The sequence below is a fragment of the Chenopodium quinoa genome, unplaced genomic scaffold (genome assembly GCF_001683475.1).
Source record: "Chenopodium quinoa cultivar QQ74 unplaced genomic scaffold, ASM168347v1, whole genome shotgun sequence".
In the NCBI taxonomy this organism is placed as follows: Eukaryota; Viridiplantae; Streptophyta; class Magnoliopsida; order Caryophyllales; family Amaranthaceae; genus Chenopodium; species Chenopodium quinoa.
This window is the reverse complement of record NW_018744704.1, coordinates 14,798-35,848: the sequence shown is the minus strand read 5'-3', so window position 1 is coordinate 35,848 and position 21,051 is coordinate 14,798. Positions and strand designations below refer to the sequence as shown.

Here is a 21,051-nt window from a genome sequence, read left to right as displayed (position 1 = left end):
TGAACATAAAAATACAATAATTGTATATTATTTCAAGTTCGATCCCTTCCTTACGTATATAATTTAGCCTATGTCCAATCCCGTGTGGTTTATTGTGATATAGCAGTCACTATTCACTGCCGAATACGTCATTTAAATCGGCCACCACCCAAATTCAACACCGCACGCCATTACCGCAGCCGCTTGCAACACTAGTGTAAAATTATCCCCATTAGTATCACTGCTTCGTAACTACCATTAAATTGGTGAAAAAATATCGAAGATTAACATCAAATCCATACAAATTACCTAGTATGTACTTCAAGAAAAAGATCTAGATCTTAAATTACAAGCTCTAAAAAAAAAAGAATTCAACGTAGTAATCCCCAAGTTTGAAACAAAGAAAGGAGAAGAGAGAGAAATTTGAACCCACCATCCTTTCACATGAGTATTTGTACACAAAATTGAGGACATGTACAAGAGTTTTGATCCTAATCTGAAAAACCCAAAAACATGGTGGCTGAAAGAAAATTTTAAATAAAAACTAAAACTGAATCGAACATGGTGGATTGTTAAACAAAACCAATTTTCTTTAACTTGGATTGAACAAACTCGCAAATTCAAATATTTAGTTACTTAACCGGAAAATTTGCCGGCGTTAGTAAATTTTGTCATCTTCTCCGGCAGTTTAAGCATCATCTCCAACCTTTATTTTTTCTTACTGTAAAATAGAGCTCATAGAAAAATTGAATGATGAAAAGGGTACTTTGAGAAAGAAAAATTGAATTATTATAGTTAAATAGAATATACCGTTTTTTCAGAATTTGATATTAATAATAATGTAGTCGACGGACCAAAATTTTAATAAAATAAAATAAAAATCACAAAATGATGATATCATTTATAGTTTTGAAGGGAAAAGTTCGAATCACGACTTGACATGTGTATAATTTTAAAATAGAATGTGTCAGCGGTACTAAATACGGAGTACTTAGATCTATTCAGCTTAGATAACCTTGTCTTTTAAAAAAATAAAAAAAAAAATTATGTAGTAATCAAAAAATTGTTTCGAACTTAAATTGTTAGGATGTAAGAAACTCCAAACAAAATATTAGTTAGAAAACACCTCAATAAACCTGTCTTAAAAACAGAAAACTTAAAGGAAGTTAATTAATAAACACACGTCTTAGCACCGACTAAAATCCATATATATAAACTCAAAAATAGATTAAAATACGTGACATTTGAAACAAATAAGTAGATGCAGCAAGAATTAAGGATCTATAATATCAACATAAACAACGTCAACAATGGTGGTTAATGATAGGGAAAACACAGAACATGATAACAATATTAACGATTGGCTTTCGATAACGTCGAATCGGACGGCAAAATGGTGGTATTCCGCTATCCACAATATTACTTGTATGGTTGGTGCTGGTATTCTAGGACTTCCTTATGCCATGTCTCAACTTAGATGGTACGTTTTTCGTTTTCAATTATCTTATTTTATGATTGCTATGTATTTTACATTTGCGTGTATATAAATCTAGTTTCAATGCTTTGAAAATCACCTTTAGGATATTTGATCACATTTGTTAATTTTGGGATCGTCATAATTATACAAGTTTCTTTACCAATCATATTATTATTATTGAATTTCTAAATTATTTAAATTAAATAAAAAAAAAATGTGGTAAAATTAATCTTTAGGTGATTTGGGAAGTGGTCATTACAATTTACCTAAAATTAATCTAATGATCAAATAGACAATTAGTTATTTAAAAGTATGCCGAAATTGTTATTTAAAAGTATGCCGAAATTGTTCTAAAGATTTGAGTTGTTTGTCCTACAACTCATGATCAGGCGATCTAAAGTGGTGGATCATCTCATGTTCCTCTAGTGGCCTGGTGCGATATGTAAATCTAAACTTAGAATGCATACATGATCATATATATTTCGTTACACTTTAACATTGTGAAAGGGAAAATATGCTTTATATTTTATGATAAAAAAATAAAGCTAATAAACATCTTATTTCTTGTTTCTGTCTTACACTTAAAATTTTGAAAATCAAAATTTAAAATTTAATTAAAATTGCATGATAATAGGATCTAAAATATTTAATTTAATGATATTATTAGTGAATTATGATGATGACGAACAAAATATAGATGATTGTTAATTTGTTATGTGTTTCAGGAGTCCAGGTGTGACAATATTAGTATTGTCATGAATAGTAACGTTAAACACATTATGGCAAACGGTGGAAATGCATGAAACAGTACCAGGGAAAAGGTTTGATAGGTATCATGAGTTAGGACAATACGCATTCAGACATGTTTTTTTTTTTTTCTTACCTTATTAGGGGCCATATAAGATGCACCCTAAATTTAGTTTTTGTATGAACATGATTTAACATACTTCAATTAATTTCAGTTATTCTGCCATTGCTTGGGTGGCTTCAGCACTAAGAGGAGTACAACCAGACACGGATTACCATCACTCAAGTGCAGGGAATGTATTTGGTTTTTTAAGTGGGTTAGGAACAGTAGCATTTGCATTTTCTGGACATAGTGTTGTTTTGGAAATCCAAGCAACTATCTCTTCAACTCCGGAGATTCCATCAAAAATACCGATGTGGAAAGGATCTCTTCTTGCTTATATAGTTGTGGCTCTGTGTTATTTTCCAATTGCTTTTGTTGGTTACCTTGTGTTTGGTAACAAAGTTGAAGATAACATCCTCATCTCGCTTGAGAAGCCAGGTTGGCTAATCGCTGCTGCCAATATATTTGTCGTTATTCATGTAATCGGTAGTTATCAGGTACAAAATTTAAAACTATGGTTTTTATTGTTATCATGTCCTATATTAGAAAATTGTTTCATTCTCCTTACTACAGTTTACACCTATTTGCAGGTCTTTGCAATGCCAATATTTGACATGCTCGAATCCTTTCTTGTGTTGAAGATGAAGTGTAAACCTAGTAGCATACTTCGCTTTCTAACACGCTCTTCATTTGTTGGTATGTTGTACTACCTCCGTTTTTAGTTAGTAGCACACTTTGCAGTCTAACTCATGACAAATCAAGTACTATCTCCGTTTCATATTATTTGCAACGATTAGTCAATTTCTACTTACACTTTACATCAAATTGTGCAAATACTCTGTAATATGAAACGGAGGTAGAATTTATACAATAGAGTTGTTTATAACTATTTATATACTTTTTCATGCAGCTGTTACCATGTTTATTGGGATAATATTTCCATTCTTTGGCTCGCTTCTAAGTGTCTTAGGAGGAATAGCTTTCGCACCCACTTCATATTATGTGAGTCTCTAACTACACCATATGTAATGCGTATTAAATTTACGAACTTGATCACATATTATCATTTCACTTGACTTGCAGCTTCCTTGCATTATATGGCTAATTATACGCAAACCCAAGAGATACAGTTTATCCTGGTTTTGTAATTGGGTTAGTACTCAACTCCAAGCTCTATCTTTATCCAATTACGGAGTATATTTTTATACTTTCAATCAAATCTTATAAACTTTGTCATTTGTCATTGCAGTTCTGCATCATTTTCGGCGTGTCGTTGACAATATTATCTCCCATTGGAGCTGTAAGGGATATCGTAGTTCAATTCAAAACCTATAGATTCTTCTCTTAATCACTTCTCTAATTGGATCCGGCTATTTTTTTTTAGCGGAACATCTTGTGGTTAATGTTTAATGATGTACTAATGTTTAACTTGGCGTAGTTATGTAGGCAAATTGGTGTATAGGCAACTTGATATGTAACGGCGAATTCTTGTAGTACTAATTTAATCGCCTCTCCCCAGGTTTCACATTACAAAGGCAGTTTGTCTTAATTGGTTTGAATTATACATACCATGATCATTATGGCCATAAGTTTTGATTGTAGTAGTAATGTCGAGGTGTCAAACTAACCCGACTCGATCCAATTCGAAAGTAATTCAATCTAGATTTTGACTTTGTAAACACAATAATTTAACATGATTTAAATTCAAACTAAACTTATTTCAACTGACTCAAATTTTACCATTCTAAATCTTTTTATCCAAGTAAGATCATACAATCTAACAAGCATTTAACACCTATGGTCAAAACAAAACAAAATAAATAATCTAAATATAGAGGTTTTAAAAACTGACCTGACCCAACTAAACTCAACTTAAGTTGTATAGACGTAATAATTTAACGTAGAGTAACACATACTTGAACTAAATCTAACCCAAATAGACCCAATCGAACCCGACCCAAATCGACACCTCATTACAATCATGCATATTTAACCCGCGCAACGATTTTAACCAACTCTATCCATTAGCACCCACCTTACTCCATCTTCCTGAGTGAAGCATTTCTTCACTCTACTCTGCACTAAAACATGCATATCCTTCAAACCTCTCAATTCCTCCCACTCTCTCTCCTCTCTAAAACCCCTCTTAAACCCTCAATTTCCAATCTCCAAAACCCTAATTTCTTCCCCAATTTCTCTCTTCTCTCTTCCTCTTCAACCTCTTCTCTTCTCCCCAAACCCCCCAATGCCTATGCTCCCGATGAAGTCCCGGTTGACGAGACATTCCTCGAGCAATTCGGCCCGAAAGACTCGGAAACCGAGGAAGAAGCCCGAAAGCGGAACTGGGTTGAGCGGGGTTGGGCGCCATGGGAGGAGATTCTCTCTCCTGAAGCCGATTTCGCCCGAAAATCACTCAATGAAGGGGAAGAAGTTGCATTGAAAGACCCTGAAACAATTGAGGCATTCAAGATGTTGAAACCCAGTTACAGGAAGAAGAAGATGGAGGAAATGGGGTTGACTGAAGATGAGTATTTTGCTAAACAGTTTGATATTAAGGGTGAAATTTTGGAGCCTTTGAAGACTTACTGGGATGGCCCGTTAGTTGTTCGTCACGTTGCGCCTCGCGATTGGCCGCCTCGAGGTTGGGAGGTTGATAGGAAGGAGCTGGAGTTTATTAGGGAAGGTCATAAGATGATGGCTGAAAGGGTTGATATCAAGGATTTGGATAATGTGATTAGGGAAAAAGAAGGGATGTCTATGGATAGGTATAAAATGTTTCTTAAGCAATACCAGGAGTGGGTTGAGTATAACAAGGATAGATTGGAAGAAGAGTCTTATGAGGTTGTTTTTCTTTCACTTTCTCTTGTTTTTCTTGCAATAATTGAGTATAATTTCCATGAATTTGTGTTTATTGATGTGTTACATTCGGCTGATTAGAACCCGAATTATATTCCTTTTCAATGCATTTGAATGATTCTATGATTGGAAATTTGCTCCTTAGTTTTTAGATTATGATAGGCCCAATTTAGTTTATGTTGATATCATGCTAGAGTAGGGAAACATTACAATTTTAAGGATAAGGTTGCGTGTATCTACATCTACCACACCAATTTGTAGATGAATCAGGGAGTGTTGTTGTAATTTGTTAGTTTTGTTTGGCATCTTTTGATGAAATTAGGTTAGATCTTTAGAAGTTGCCTATTAATTTATTCGGTTTGGGCTTCAGTTTGTGTAACATGTTTGGTTGGTATGTTGTAACTGTTAATGCTATAGTTTTGCTGTTGTTTCTGAGTTGTAACTAATAAGAATGATTCACTTGTTCATACTGCTTAAGTCTTGAAATTATCAATGTTTATGCAGCATGATCAAGATTATCATCCAGGAAGAAGGAAACGAGGAAAAGATTATGTGGAGGGAATGGTAGGTTGCTGTTTATTGACTAATTTTAACTTAGATGTTGTTACATGACATGTAGAGCCCTTGATTGATCATCAATTTCCATTTTTGCAGTATGAACTACCGTTCTATTATCCTGGACAAGTAAGTTATTCTAGACACTCTTGACTATAACTGTAGATGAAGCTTTCTATTTAAAAGTATGGCTTGATTCTAGTTGTTTGTGAAAACCCTTGGTATCTGCCGGACTACCAATCTTTAGATTTTATTGGCTTGAGTGAAATACTCTATCTCCTGATCAATTATGGATGTTACATTCATCCATCCGTCTCTAACTGGTTTTTTCCTTGGCTAATTGATGACTGCCTGCAATTGCACTCATGTAACAGATCACACTTGACGTTATTTCTTTGGATGCAGATCTGTTTTGGCCAGGTGACTACTTTACACCTATATCAAGGAGCATTTGTGGACATTGGAGGAGTATATGAAGGGTAATCTATCCATCGTCTTGGTCTTCTTTCCTTCTTTCTATATTGTTTTTTACTCCCTTTTCTTAGATCTGAGAAAGCATCGAAAAGAACATAATCCAACCTTTTTAGTTTATTTGTTTCTCTAATTTTGTTGGAGGATGTAGTCTACTGCATGATTGTCAATTCTCCTTTAAATAATTAAGCTTCTACCCTCTCTCCCTAATTTATAAAACTGAATACCCCTATCTTCTTGTTTCATTTACCATAAGCTTTTTTTTTTTCGTTGTGTGTATGATCAATCTACTCACCAATCAAAACACTTTAAAATCATTGGAATTTATCAGTTCCTTTCAAAAGGGCCACTTTGTGAGAACTGAGAAACTTTCTTTCTTTTCTTTTTCTTTTTCTTTTTCTTTTTCTTTTTTGGCCATCTAACTATTATCATAATTTATTAGTTTTAGTATCATCTTCCGGTATTTGCTTTGCCAATTTTATGCTTGGTATACATCATTGATTAATTAGTTAGGAGAATATAGTTGTTAATTGTCACTATTGTCATCTAATTAAAACAATAACACAACCAAAGCCTTAATCCCAGAGATGGGGTCGACTACATGAGCCTAGATTATATCGCCAACCATGATTCTCTCCTTCTATTCCTTTCTGTCCAATGTTATATGCTTCTGCAAACCCAACCTCTCCATGTCCTTAAACTCATTCCATCGGTCCATCCAAGTCATTATTGGTCTTCCCATGCCTCTTATAAAGACCCCCTTGCCTCAACCCTCTACTATCCTTACTAATGCGTTTTCCAATCTCCGTGTCTTCCAATCTCCGCTTGAATACTTAACCCAACACGATTGGTTCTCCCTTTTTTTTTATACTTGTTGACTTATTGTCATCTCATCATAATAGACAAAAATATTGCTGCATTATGTATGAGACGGAAAAACAAAGAAATGCAACTATTTACCCATTATATTGGAGTTTTAAAGAAGTAATATTGTTGTATTATAATTGTGCTTCAGTGTGAGAGAAATGCGTTTTTTCCCAATTTATTGTGCTTTGGGTAAAATCTGATGATTTGTTGATGATTATTGTGCAACCGGAAAACTGATACATGAAGGATAAAAAATTTTAAATAATAAAAAAAAAAAACACTGTTTTCTTACAATTGATAAAATTAACCTTCATCCCGGCTACTCGTTATCCTGGGCATAGTATGTCCAATGTAAATTGCTCCTACACATATTACATACTCAAGCAGCCTATTCAAACAAACAATTTTCTGATGTTACGCAGTATCATTCATAAATAACACTTTTCTTTATCTATATGGTTTTCGTGGCTCTTACATCAGTTATATGAATATTGAAATTGCATGCACTATCCTTCGTAATGTAACTTTCTATAACGTGGAAATGAGAGGCATGGAGAAGGAGGGCCAACAATCCTCCTGGGTCAAAGAAAAAAGAAAAACAGCACTGCAGTCATTGTACATATGAGAAAGGAATTCTCGGTTATAGGTAAAGCCCACCGGTAAGAAGCTACTCTCTCCTGCAAAATAAAGTCACAAGACCTAAGATCTAGAAGATTCAATCACCTCTCAAGAAAACTCACCAACATGATACCAAAGGAAGCTGATTGCCCTATTATCTTCTCCACCTTGTGCACAGTGCACTTATGTGTTATGCTGAAAGTCAGTAAGAAACCTTAGGTGCTGCAAATTGGCAGCGGGACATCCCCAATGGATAACCCCAGCCATTTTTAAGAACTGGTTCCATGGTTAACAACTGGCTTGGAGAAAGGGATTAACTAGTTAGGTAAGGTAGAAACTCAAAAAATAAGCCAGATTAGAGAGAGGAAGGGTATATGCTGAACATTATAGAGGGTTTTCTGTTACTTATTTTACAATTTGGGAGAGAGCAAGCCTCTTGAAAGCATATAACCATCCTAATCTACTGCTGTTTTTCAGATATGATCTAACCAATGTTCATCTTCTATTCTTCTTCACTTAATCTCTATATTTCATCTTTGAATCTGTCTGAAGCTAAGTTGATTCTTAGCAAATACTTGCCTTTGTTAGTTCTAGCATCTAACCTTTGTCTGAGAGTCTTCCCTACTAATATGCTTTTGTGCACCATCTGTTTCAGGTGGGTTCCTATTAAAAACAATGATTGGTACTGGATTCGCCAGCATATAAAAGTCGGTATGCATGTTATGGTTGAGATTTTGGTGAGTAATCCAAATATTTGTTTGTGCATTGCTTCTTTTTATTTATTTTTCCTCTTTGAAGAACTGAGGACCCACACATTTTGACTTTTGAGCAGTCCTATGAGTCCTATCAATATTTCCCCTCGTCTTTTATAACAAGTTATAAGCTTGCCTTATTAACTTTGTTCTAAATTCATATGGAGTTGCAACAGAATATTGAGATAGTTACAGGACTTGATGCATGCTTCATGCATCATAATTTATTTTGGTGTGTGTGTGTGTTTGTGTGTGTGCGCGCGAGCGTGTGGGTGTAGGCATGTGTGTGTGGGACTTGTATTTATCCATTCTATCCTCAACTTCATGCATCGTAATTTATTCTGGTGTGTGTATGTGTGTGAATTTGAAACAAGAGGCCCACTATCAAAGTCTTTTTCTACTTTCTGTTATAATACATCTGCTTATGATGCAATTACTGGTCAGAGGTTCCTCATGTTCTGATGCAGTAAACTGTTCCGCTGTAAACTGTTTCTCTGTTTATGTTCATTTCTGAATCTAAGGATACTAAATACTTCATAGAAATTTGCAAGGGAGATTAAAGACTTCAGATACATAAACAGATTGTCAATTAGTCTTCAAATTTGTATATTTGCAAGTGCCAGTGTGCTTTATCTTGCTAGTAGATGGACTTATTAATGGCTCTGTGTCTGACATCTTACTTTGCATTTCAGGCTAAGAGAGATCCTTATCGGTATAGATTTCCTCTTGAATTACGTTTTGTCGACCCAAACATTGATCATCTTATGTAAGCAGTTCCCTTCCTCATTAATTTCCTCAAAATTTTAGTACTCTATTATTATTTGATGCTTGAATTCTCCTTCACTCAAAACATTGGTCTCCATTTTTGCAGCTTTCAAAGGTTTGAATATCCACCAATATTTCATCGTGATGATACTAATCTTGATGAATTACGAGTAAGTATATTACTTCTCTCCATAGATTGCTGTGTTGTATTTTTTTTTTTTTTTTTTTTTTTTGATGTTGATTTGCAATGTTGTATATACCAAGAAAAATTGATGTTTAATTGCAATGTTTGCTCACAGCCTCACACTATACATTTGGCGATGTATCCTAACTCTTTGACCCATTGTTTCTCCAAGGCTTTTTCACCCCCTACTGTAGCTTATGTCAGTAGTGAAGAAGCCATAAGTCTATGATTGCAGAGAGGTTGTTTCAGTTCAATTCTTGATCTGAAAAATAAAAGCAATGTCTGGCGGTCTGGCCTACTAGTCTTCTACGGTTTCACCTCATAAAATGTAAGAAGTAAAGGACAATTTGCTGAGGATTGCTTTCAAAACATGGAAATTGAATAAAGAAATCCATGTCCATAATAGGGAGGGCTAAGGGAACTTTCTCTAGCCAGTAGCCCAGTACCCAGCATAGACCAGTATAAAAAAAAGACCTTTTTTTTTTAGTTGAAGGTTCCAAACGGATTGCCAAAGGAAAAACAGTCATTTTGATATTAACATCTTCAATCGCTTTTGACTAATTTCCTTTGAACCTATCCACTCTAGACTTTTCTTTGGCATCTAGGCTATTGTCCCAATTACTAATTAGTGACCCTCTTAAATCCGGCTAGCAGTTATTAATCGTGAAGGGTACGTCTTCATTTCAATCTTAACCTTCGGCTTTGTTTTTCATTGGTTTTTCTATCAACCTCAATTCAGAAAATCCTCTCTCCATCCATGCTCTCTTAGCTTTGGTAAAAATTATGTTTAATACCTTTAGTAAATTGTTTTAAGAAAAGAAGTTGGATGCATTGTTTAAGTTGTTAATTCCCCTGCTGAATGTTGGAGTTTGGTTTGATTTCAAATTTTAAATGAAATAAAGCTATTCTCAAACAAATCACATTTGCATGCGGTGATTTTAATAGATATAAAGCGAGGAGGTGATTGTGTCTTATCTTATTTGAAAGTTGTTCCTGTTTGTACTCTAAATTGAAGCTGCTTTGTATTCAGCGTGATTGTAGAAGGCCTCCTGTTCCCAGAAAAGATCTAGGAATCAAAGTAGAAGAAGAGTCTCTTTTGTCTGATCATCCATATGTTGACAAGGTAAAAATAAGGTTGATGCTGATTTTCCAGACTTTTTCACTATCTTATGTTTACATCTTAAATATTTTAATCGTTATATATTCAATGAAAAGATAAACTTTGTATCTTGACGAAACACTACATAGCTTAGTCAGTTAGTTGTATAACTATTCTGTTTAGAGGGAACAAACATCAGTCTATGCACTGATTCTGTTGAAGCGAAGAGCCACTGCAAGTAGTGTGTAATGTAGATTAGATAATTTTGACAGAAATCAGAAACATATATAGAAAGAGAGAAATTTGGAAGAAAGTGAACCTCTTACATCACCATTTGCAAGACTAAGTTATACTTTAACCATTTACTTGTTCCATATCATGCAGCTGTGGCAGATTAATGTAGCTGAGCAAATGATCTTGGATGATATGGAGGCTAATCCTGACAAATATAAAGGGAAGAAACTGTCAGAACTTACTGATGAAGAAGAGTTTGATGAGCAAAATTGTGTGGAACACACAAAAGTTTATTACAAAAACTCGCTGTTGCCAAAAACAATATTGGTAAGCATAATTTGTCTGCCAAATCACTAATTATAGTTTTGAGTTGGCGTGTTGGCAGTACTACTACTGATGTTCTTCATGTGCTTGACAGAAAACAAGTGTCAAGGAACTTGATTTGGAATCAGCTTTTGCTGAGCGCCAGGTTGATCACTTGCTCCTCTTATTAAATGTTTCATTTTCTCTACCCCTTCCCCCTCCGGTTTCATTTTCTCTACCCCTTCCCCCTCCGGTTTAAAAGAAGAAAAAAAAAAACTAAAGAGAATGAGCAGAGGGAAAAGAAATTATTGGACAACTGACCAAATTGAAATGAAGCTCTACCGTTCTCGAATTCTCATACTATAAAAAGATAGGTGCCTTATTTTAGTTGCCTATGGTCATTGATGATCAGTTTATGAAAATTACCATCACTATGAATACTACGTAACATAATGTAGAAGACAGCAAGTTTTGGCACAGTTTTGTTACCTAATTACCAAGGAGATGTTATTATCCGTGTGTATTATCTTAGTGCTTTGCTTATACATGTTTTCCTTTCTTCAGCTTCACAATAGACTCCAAAAAGAAGCAGAAGAAAGAGGGGAGAACTACAAAGTTGACAAACTAAGACGAAACATAGAGATGGATGAGTATGATTTCATCCACTGGCGTCGTTCGTTTGAGGAAAGAGAAGCTCTTCTGCGAGACATAAGCTGGTATTTTTACTACTCTTAGGTGCATTAAACGCATCAACTTTTTTCTTATTTTGGGCCTTTGACCTGTATGATCCTCCTCACCCCCATCCCATAAAATAATTGGGTAAGAGCAAACTGACTGCGGGTAATAGCGACTAAAAGAAGATAAAACCTGGTGTTTCTTCAATTATTGGAATTTAAAGGTATGGATAATGTGACAATTTGGCTGCAGTCATCGTATGAAGAAAGCCAACTTATACTAGGGTTTTGGGAAATGACATTAATGTAAACTATATTTAACAAACTCAGTGATTTAAGTACTAAGACTCGAATTTATTGCAGTCGCCGAGCTCTTGGCCTACCACTACAAGAACCAGGGAGATATGTTGATCCCAGTATTCTTGGCAAAGATCAATATGATGCTTCTCACCCCTTGTATCGCTATGACTATTGGGGAGAGCCAAAGAACTCGGAGAAGAGTAAGCAGGAGCGCATGACAGATGCTCACAACAAATCTATTGTTGGAAAGGGGAATGTTTGGTATGAAATGTCTTATGAAGACGCAATTGAGGAAATGAAGCATAGGGAAACCCAACCAAAGGACATTGCAGAGAGGCAGACAGACGAAGAATCATATTTAGATGACGATAGTGATGATGATTTTGACTACAGCATTCTAAGCGACTTGAGTGCTGAGTATGCTAGCCAACCTCATGTGAATGGGACAGAATCACCCAGCATATCAGATGAGGGTATGTTTGAAGATTAGTTTGCAACTTTGCAATGAATCAGAAGAAAAATCTGTCAGATGTACAGTAAATTTTTTCTTAGGAAAGTAGGAAAAATCAGTGCACACTTCCAGTAGTATGAGAGCAATTAATAGTTGAGGGTATTGAGTATTATATACTTAAAAATTTGTTGTGTTATAATGAGATGTCTATCTCTAAACTCAAGGATTTGGACTTTTGTACAGATCGAATAGAAATGAATTTTCTTGAGCATGATTTTGGCTTAGTTTTGCTTTGCAAATGGATTGAAGATCAGCTTAATTTTTTGCTCTTCTTATCTCAGTTGTGCCGTTAGACATGTTTTTCCACCATTATTTGCCTGAATAATTGGGATGAAGGTGAGAAAATATACTACTAATAAAAGGTTTTGTTCGGTTCACCTTATATTTACTTTTTTTTTTCTGAGTTCAGCAAAAATAAGTTCAAAGAATGTTTTAGATAGGTTCTAATAAAGGTTAATAAGGGCTACCAGCCTATACCATCCATTAAACGAAACTGGTTGCACACCTGCCTGCGAATGGTAACCACTAAGACAACTGCCAACTGTTGCTTCCATTGGCATAACATTACTTAACGGTCATATTGCTTAAGACTGGCAACAGATTTGGGGAAGACGATGCTGAAGATGATCAAGAATTTAGTCAGATTTGAAGAATATGCAAATACACTACGGATTAATTAAGAATGTAAAAGTCATGCGACAATCAAATTAAAACATGTTGAAACTACTTATATATAATAAATTACCCTTGGGACCAGGCCAAGAGTAAACAATGGATAGGCCCCGGGCAATTTAGAACTAGATCTGGCGCTGCCCCAGGAGAAAACACAGTTTCTTGATTAAAACAAGCAAGTTTGCTCCATATACTGGGGGGGGGGGGAGTCTTTCTGCACGGAGAAAATGCGGTAACCGGTAAAGCCCAGATTTAAACCAAGGCAAATAGAAAAACAATCGTTCAACACTCTACGCATTTGTAAGATATAGAGAGCATAATATTACGCATAATGCAAAACTCTAAAAACATCAGGATTCAGGTAATTCAATTGTTACAACACTGAAATAGCTTAATAAAAAGGCTTTCAGCTGGTTGTCTACTCAAGGAAAACATTTTCCAGAATCCTTTGACAGTTTTCTTCCAGTGGAAAGATTAATCTTTTTCAAGGAATATTAAAATTCAGTTCACAACATTCTCAATTGAACCAAACATAACCTAAAGGAAAATTATGTTTCTGAAGGGAAAAATTTAGGAATACAAATCTTGATTAATCTTGCACACATCTGCTCCAAGGCATACCAATAAAATTTGATATTGATTAATCTTTTCATCAAAGTTACCAGCTATAGAGTGAAAGACAAAACCGACAAGAGTTCCAATTTCCTTCCATATCTCAGTCTCAATTCAATAACCATCAATCCAGGCCGTAAATCCAAATGAATACTCGCTAAGCTGATACCAGCGAACCTCTTACATCACCATGCCCCCATCAATTGTCAAAACCTGCACTCAAGATAATGAATCAATATGTTCGCGATAACTGAAAATATCAAATGCGCAATTACAAAGTAGCGGCAATACCTGTCCAGTGATATAACTGGCAGCGGGGTTAAGTGCCAAAAATTCCACTAGTCCAGCAACTTCCTCGGGTTGACCATATCGTCCTGTATATATTTTCCAAGACATTAGAATCACCTTTGTATTATATACTGTAATTTTTTAAAGTATAAATAGTAAAACCACCCTTCATCAAAAAAAAAAAAATGCAGCAACTCATGACTTACCAAGGGGGATATTCTCCAGAATTTTCTTCTCAATGTCGTCTCCAAGCTTGGCTGTCATATCAGAGGCAATGAATCCTGGGGCAACAGCATTAACCTATAGAACATTGCCAGTCAGTTACAGTGAATAAGCACACTAAAGGCATATAAAATTCTGGTTCGAGGTATAGTTGTATAGATGAGTAATACTTAAAACACATGTACCTTTAAGCCCCGGATGTTTGGTTCACTTTATATAAAATTTCATAACTGCTCTTATACATTTTATTGCTCCCTCCTCCCCTCTCTCCTCCCAACTTCTGCATTTTTGGTGCTAACCGTGTCACCCACACCACCAATTCTCTTCCTCCTACCTTCTTTCCCCTCTTTACTCCCTCCACTGGGCAACTTCAATCTGAAGGAATGCCAATGAGATCCCAAAATGCTAATGCCTAGCATTCTAGAAGTGCTAATCAGATCAAATCAATACTTAGATCTGGAGCACTTTATCCCCAAATGTTTGTAGTGTTGTTAAACTTCACGACATACACTAAACCCCTAATTTAATTGCAATGGCAATGGAGGAAAAGGAAGGGAGGAGAGGGGACGCAACAGTGAAAGAGGGAGACGATGGTAAGATAACAATGAGTGGTAGGCGGTAGCTGCAATAATGGTATTGACTTATTTCTAGACGATAAATCTGACTCCATGGGCCTCCACCCCCCCCCCCCCCTCCTCTCTTGTTAGGGTACAGATAACCTATAACTTGGGGGGTTTGGAGGGTGGAGCAGCTAGTGTATACTAACCAAATATTAGATACTGATACCTAAAACCAGTGAACCAAATGCCCACTTACCACAATACTCAATATAATGATATTTATGACATTTACAGTGATAATGATGGTGTCAAAGGGATAGAAAAAGGGGACACTATGTCTCGTAACTCTCTTACTGCATAAATACATTTGAGCTTATATGATGATTAAGAATTTAAATACTTGCATTAATATTCCTGCTGGCATACTCCTTCGCTACAGATTTCGTGAAACCAATAACACCGGCTTTTGCAGCACTATAGTTTGCCTGCCCAGCATTGCCCATAAGACCAACCACTGAAGCTACATTTATGATTCTCCCCTGTATATATAGTCAAAGAACATCCAGAAGTAAATGAGTCATGAAAAATTCAAAAAAAGCAAAAATCATGTAAGCATCATTTGATTAACATCATATTAATACTTCTTAATTTCAGGTTATTCAATTTTCAACATGCTTAATCTTCACCATGAAAAAGCAAGATTTTACAAATACCTTTCTCTTCTTCATCATAACTTTTGAAGCAGCCTGCAACAAGGAAACAACTCCTCATACTACAAACTTAACAATCAATAGACCACACACCGCAAAGTATAGATGATTGCACAAACCTGAGTGCAAAGAAACACCCCGGTGAGATTTAAATCAATGACGTCTTGCCACTGTGATTTTTTCATTCTCATCAATAAGCCATCTCGCGTAATACCTAAACAGCATGGAACATTATGGTCGTGAAATTTTCTCACTGAGAAAAAAAAACTTGATGTCTATAGCAGATGAGATCTATCAAGTCACAATATTTTGGAGAAGAAATCAGGGTCATAGAGATAGATGATTTAACCTGCATTATTCACCAATACATCAACAGTTCCCCATGCATCTACAGCCTGCAAATGTAATTTAGATAAGGTCCATTAATCAGTTTCCTCTGATGGTTAAACAGAATTATTTAGATAAGAAATTGTGCTTGGAGCATTATTGAAGTTTATTACAGAGCAAGGAAGCTCACAGTCTTTATCATTGATTCTACATCTTCTTCTTTTGATACATCACCCCCAAATGTAAGAGCTTGACCTCCACATGACTCAATCTGTGAGCATATTAAAACAAAAATATTCATAAAACTAAAAGAAACAATCAGAGTCTTGAAACAATAAAAGAAAAGGAAGAGATCTGAAATAAAATAATAAAATGTACATTTATAGCACCAAAGCTTCAACAACAGCAACAATGTTGCTTCTATGCCAATTACTGCTCTTTATTACTCAAACTTCAGAAATAATACCCTTCAACAGCATTAAGAGAAAAATTTGTTTTTTAATGACCAGAACTAGCTCACTGACACTATATATACTTCTCTGTTCACTGATTATTGCATCATTTACATTTTAAGGAAATTTCACAAATATTGCACCATACCCATTTTAGGAAAACAAATATCTCCTTTCATGCTACACGTGTTGCTTTAGTTACTGAATCCAATCACATAGGCAAATTTATGATTTTGCCTCTCTCTCCTTCCGTTCCCAATACCTAAAATCTTGTGCAATCCCCACATGGTGCAATATTTTGGGAGCAGAGGAAGTATTATAGTAAACCTTAAACCAATGACCAACAAATAAGAAAACGAGAAAATGGTCTCAAAGAAAGATTATTAACTAAGAGAACTTGATTCGCAAAACATTCATCTCTGATATTATTTTTATGCAAATGCTTTTCATAATATTGAGCAAGGGTTTCTGACTTTCAGGTCATCACAATAGTATTTTAACATAACAGCCTACAACTGTATCCAAGTGAAATTAACAACAATCTTAGTAGCTACACCATTAGGTCTCGTAACTCTCAGAAAGTTACTTACAAACTCATTTAATTCTAGTGACATAGGAACACAACGGAGACCTATACAGCCCTTACACAAACCAAAGCAAATGGACAAAGACCTATGAGTACAGAAAAATCAATAATGACGTGGAACAAATGCACTAACAGCAAAACATATTTTAGTGAAAGATGAAAAGCAACAATGATTTTAAATCTAAATTTTGAGTTCACAAGTCCAACAAAATTTAATAGACAAATATTAACCTCTTTAGATACTTCTTCCGCCTCCTTTGATGACCTCGCATAGTTTACAAGGATCTGTAGCAATACATCCAGTTCAAGTTTAATAAACAATATGCAGATTGCAGAGGTCATGCTTTGATTGCTATGAAACCCAGTTTAGTGTAAACCGTCCAGCAATCTCAGAAGGGAAAAAAAAAAAAGAAAAGAAAAGAAAAATGACAATGTCTTAATATATTTTGCAATCTCATTATTTCTCTTTTTCCACAACACCAAATTTGCCCAACTTTAAGTAAATTTCATTCCAAAACCCTAAACTTTCACACTCAAATGGTTAGGACTCTTAGGGGCTGATTTAAAGGTTATATTTAATTCAAAATTTGCATTTCTCCTTACTACTTTCAAGTCTTTTTCAATTAGATTTACAAAATGAGGAAGAAACAAAATTGAGTTCCATAGGAGCTTCAATTTGAGATTAACTACACTAAATTACCCAATATGTGTTAACTACGAACCTTACACCCAGCCTTTCCCAACGTTAATGCAATAGCTCTCCCTATTCCTCTAGAAGCTCCAGTGACAACAACAACTGGGGATTCAACTTGTTGCACCGTATCAACAGCAGCTTGTTCAGCAGTTGCAACCTGGGCTTTAATACCTGAGTATAAGTTTACTGAAAACATCAGCATAACTTATACAGTAACAATAGATGTAGAACTTAACCCATTATTCAAAAAAATAAAAAATAAAAAAAAAATAAAAAAAAAAAAACAGAATTTAAAATGGTTATTAATATTTCAATTATTCCAAAAACAATACTGAAGTGATTTCAGTATTATCTAAGAACGATATAGATCTCCAACGGCAGGAACATGTTGCAATCATCAAAATGTTTTAAACCAGGTAGCATGGTAACTTCAAAAGTTTCAGAAATGAAGGAATGACAATGCTAAATTGAGGGAATGGAGAAACATTAATTAAAATAGAAAAAATATATTTTTTTCTTATTACATAAATTATATTTTCATCAGTTTTTTTCTTTTAGTCATTGATGATTCTTAATGCTTTGAGCTAAAAAAACCCAGCAATTTGAATGGTGATTTTATCATTAAGGCCCATCTATAAGTTTATAATCCCAGCACGCAGTAGTCTTTTCTTGTCTTTTACATGAAAACCTTGTATTGGAGTATTCTTATAAAGGGACAGGTGTGGCTCAAGAAGCTCCCAATACATTTATCTTTCCTATGACTCATTTTAATGTTTTTTTCCAGCATTTTCAGGCATCTCCCATTTCCGAAACGGCAAAACTCCGTCCCTCCAGCATTTCCATTTCATTGGTTTCAAATGAATTAGCTGTCAACAAAGACTTTAATGGAAGATTTAGAGATATTGTATTGGAGCATTTGATACTCTCTCAACAAGGATTTCAATGGAATCATAAACTTGACAAGCACCCCTGGGTCCATCAGGGAAGATTAGTCCATTGTTGTATTGTCCATGATATTAAAAGCAATATCCATGGAATAAAAAATTAAAAAAATAAAAATAAAATAAAAAAGAGAGAGAGTGCAATGACTGCAGTCCATGCTAAAGCAAACTCTGACAATAAAACTAATGAAGACTAGACAATGTTTATCAAAAGGGATTTCAGGCTTATAGCGACGATTAAATCCTCATAAGTCACATATTATAATTTTTAGGGGTCTTTCACACACAGCTTTTCCTTGTTTCAACCAAGTAAAAGTAAGGCTTGCAAACAACCACCACCGCCCAGCAAGAAAATGCCCATGGCAAGGTTTAGGGAGTTCCAAATGTATGAATATGCTTCAATATAGAGCTAACGATACTTAGAATGTAAATTAAGTACTTGTATAATTTTTGCAATATTTGAAACTTTATAGTTAAACATTGAAAATAGCTCAAAATGTTCTTTAAGTATAAGCCTTATATCATATACTACGTACCTGCACAAACATTACATTCTTTAATTTCTAGCGACTATGAATAATATAATGGATAATTAATTTCTAGATAGTAGTGACAAAATCAAGAGCATATCAGATTTATAAATTCTGGACACAAGCTGTAATAAATTGATTTTCTGATTGTAAATATTATATGAATACTAAGGATTAATAAAGGTGAAAGCTTTATATTTTGATTGATAATGGCTCAAAAGTTCCAAAAGGATAGGTTAATAGCTTGAGGCTATTACTCTCCTAATAACTCTAGGTTATCACTCTCCTAGTAACTTGAGGTTATTACTCTCAACATGTTTCCTCACAATTCACATAATGTCCTACTGCCTTCACTACTACACTTTATATACTAAAGCCACAATACAAAACATTAACCTAATATTAATTGCTCTTGTCATCTACTTCTGCCAAACAAAACAGAAAGCAGAGGCCCAAAAATCTTCTCCTTAGTGCTTCTTTAATTAATTTTGTCTCCTAGTGTTGCTCCTTGTACTGGGTCCATTACACAAGCTCTCATGTTTTAAGGTATTAAGTCCAAATTGGTACTAATTTAAAAGCAACAAGCCAACAATAGCACCATATCAAGATGCATGCACCTTAATTAGTAACTATTAGATTAATATCGATGTGTTTTCCAACCTCGTTTAAACTTTTTGAGACAAGTTAAAAAGCATAATTAAATTACTTTTACTGTACTTATAGATGATGCACACATTATAATTCTATTTCTTCATATTGCAGTATTTTTGCTGGAAGATCACACTGGTAACAACTCAGCATTAAAGCATATGCTTCCATTACCCGAAGAAGACTCAAAAAATCTACGAACTTTACTCATTATACATAGGGCAAAATGGCATATCAAAGAGTTCAACCACAGATATTGTAAATATGTAACAATCGAATAATATGAACATGATTTCCAACTTTGTAAATAAACCAACTTTATTCCATTAAGTTAACCAAAATGTGGCGCATTCCCATTTCGCAATTGAAGTCGCAAAACCACCTACATTCCTCATAATCAGTACTTAGTAGTGCAAAATGACATATCAGAAGAATTCATTCAGCAATCTTGAAATTATCAACAAACATGATTTCCAACTATACAATTTCATGAATTAGGCAAATTTAATACACAAATGTTCTCCTATCGTGTGTAATTGAAAGAGATGATTACAACTCAAAATCAAATTACAATGCCTTATAATTCTAATTTCTAAAGATAAATCAGCTTAAATCAATGAAACTATTACGGCAGTATCAACTGAATAAATAAGTATGGAAATCACAAATCAAGAACAAAAAGAAAGATAAAAAGATTGAAATCGAGAGAGAGAAAAGACAGAATACCAGAAGAATTGGAGGAGGTCAAGGGTCGAAATTGAGAGAGGCGAAGTGAAGGAGTAGAAAGGCGGAGTTGAGAGATCGGGCGTCGGAAAGGCAAGGCTAAGGCAGAGGCGTCGAGCTTGGTGATTGAGGTTGCAGCTGCTGCTGCCGCGGCGGTGGCCATGGAGAATCTGTCACGGAGAACGAAGGATAATCGAGTGAGAGTCGCCACAATATACACAGAGAGAATGAATGTGTGTGTTTGGGAGGGACTGTATAAACTCGTTTGCTGATATGTTTTGTTTAGTTGCTCAGAATGTTTGGGTGCTCATTTCCATGCTTGGAAAACTCCGTCGCTATTTACAAATGTTGAAACAAAAATTACTTTTATCACTTGATGTGCTTTTTTTTTTTTTTTTTTTTTTTTTACTAAGGCCCTATTCTATTTACCTTATTTTTATTGTGTTTAAATTATTTTCTTTTTAACTTAATTTATTTTTTAAATAAAGATTGATTCATAAATTAAAAGTCAACGACATCTACAAAGAGATTTAAGTCTATTAAATATATGGCAATTGAATCAAATAAAAACATCATTGCTACAATCGTTGT

The 21,051-nt window shown here is 34.8% G+C and overlaps 3 protein-coding genes across 3 annotated transcripts; 2 read left to right on the top strand and 1 right to left on the bottom strand.

Annotated features, from left to right (window-relative positions):
• Positions 1-1,289: 1,289 nt before the first annotated feature.
• On the top strand, positions 1,290-3,779 carry LOC110702836 (lysine histidine transporter 2-like). The gene is made up of 6 exons (XM_021880578.1): positions 1,290-1,459; positions 2,410-2,803; positions 2,897-3,002; positions 3,217-3,308; positions 3,390-3,458; positions 3,556-3,779. Exons 1-6 carry the CDS (start codon positions 1,290-1,292, stop codon positions 3,652-3,654), a joined length of 930 nt encoding a protein of 309 aa, XP_021736270.1. The 3' UTR covers positions 3,655-3,779.
• A 615-nt stretch (positions 3,780-4,394) lies between these two features.
• Positions 4,395-12,770, top strand: LOC110702856 (protein PLASTID TRANSCRIPTIONALLY ACTIVE 10-like). Its single transcript, XM_021880600.1, has 12 exons — positions 4,395-5,147; positions 5,667-5,726; positions 5,817-5,846; positions 6,123-6,196; positions 8,329-8,410; positions 9,118-9,191; positions 9,297-9,360; positions 10,405-10,497; positions 10,858-11,034; positions 11,126-11,176; positions 11,575-11,726; positions 12,048-12,770. Exons 1-12 carry the CDS (start codon positions 4,395-4,397, stop codon positions 12,472-12,474), a joined length of 2,037 nt encoding a protein of 678 aa, XP_021736292.1. The 3' UTR covers positions 12,475-12,770.
• A 694-nt stretch (positions 12,771-13,464) lies between these two features.
• Positions 13,465-20,830, bottom strand: LOC110702855 (3-oxoacyl-[acyl-carrier-protein] reductase 4-like). Its single transcript, XM_021880599.1, has 11 exons — positions 20,464-20,830; positions 17,647-17,789; positions 17,156-17,209; positions 16,077-16,157; positions 15,909-15,954; positions 15,679-15,773; positions 15,563-15,595; positions 15,254-15,388; positions 14,274-14,367; positions 14,071-14,153; positions 13,465-13,992 (listed from the first exon to the last, which is right to left on the bottom strand). The coding sequence occupies exons 1-11, from the start codon at positions 20,621-20,623 to the stop codon at positions 13,960-13,962; spliced, it is 957 nt and encodes a 318-aa protein (XP_021736291.1). The 5' UTR covers positions 20,624-20,830; the 3' UTR covers positions 13,465-13,959.
• Between the last annotated feature and the right edge of the window lie 221 nt (positions 20,831-21,051).

Bases quoted from the DNA above. Each gene is read 5' to 3' on its own strand.
- LOC110702836 (XM_021880578.1), top strand. From the start codon at position 1,290: ATGGTGGTTAATGATAGGGAAAACACAGAACATGATAACAATATTAAC. The intron at 2,804-2,896 runs GTACAAAATTTA...ACCTATTTGCAG, and splicing joins ATGTAATCGGTAGTTATCAG to GTCTTTGCAATGCCAATATT. The intron at 3,459-3,555 runs GTTAGTACTCAA...TTGTCATTGCAG, and splicing joins TATCCTGGTTTTGTAATTGG to TTCTGCATCATTTTCGGCGT.
- LOC110702855 (XM_021880599.1), bottom strand. From the start codon at position 20,623: ATGGCCACCGCCGCGGCAGCAGCAGCTGCAACCTCAATCACCAAGCTC. The intron at 17,790-20,463 runs GTATTCTGTCTT...ACTTATACTCAG, and splicing joins GACCTCCTCCAATTCTTCTG to GTATTAAAGCCCAGGTTGCA. The intron at 16,158-17,155 runs GTTAATATTTGT...ATATGCTCACAG, and splicing joins CGGAAGAAGTATCTAAAGAG to ATTGAGTCATGTGGAGGTCA.
- LOC110702856 (XM_021880600.1), top strand. From the start codon at position 4,395: ATGCATATCCTTCAAACCTCTCAATTCCTCCCACTCTCTCTCCTCTCT. The intron at 9,192-9,296 runs GTAAGCAGTTCC...CCATTTTTGCAG, and splicing joins CCAAACATTGATCATCTTAT to CTTTCAAAGGTTTGAATATC. The intron at 11,035-11,125 runs GTAAGCATAATT...TGTGCTTGACAG, and splicing joins TGTTGCCAAAAACAATATTG to AAAACAAGTGTCAAGGAACT.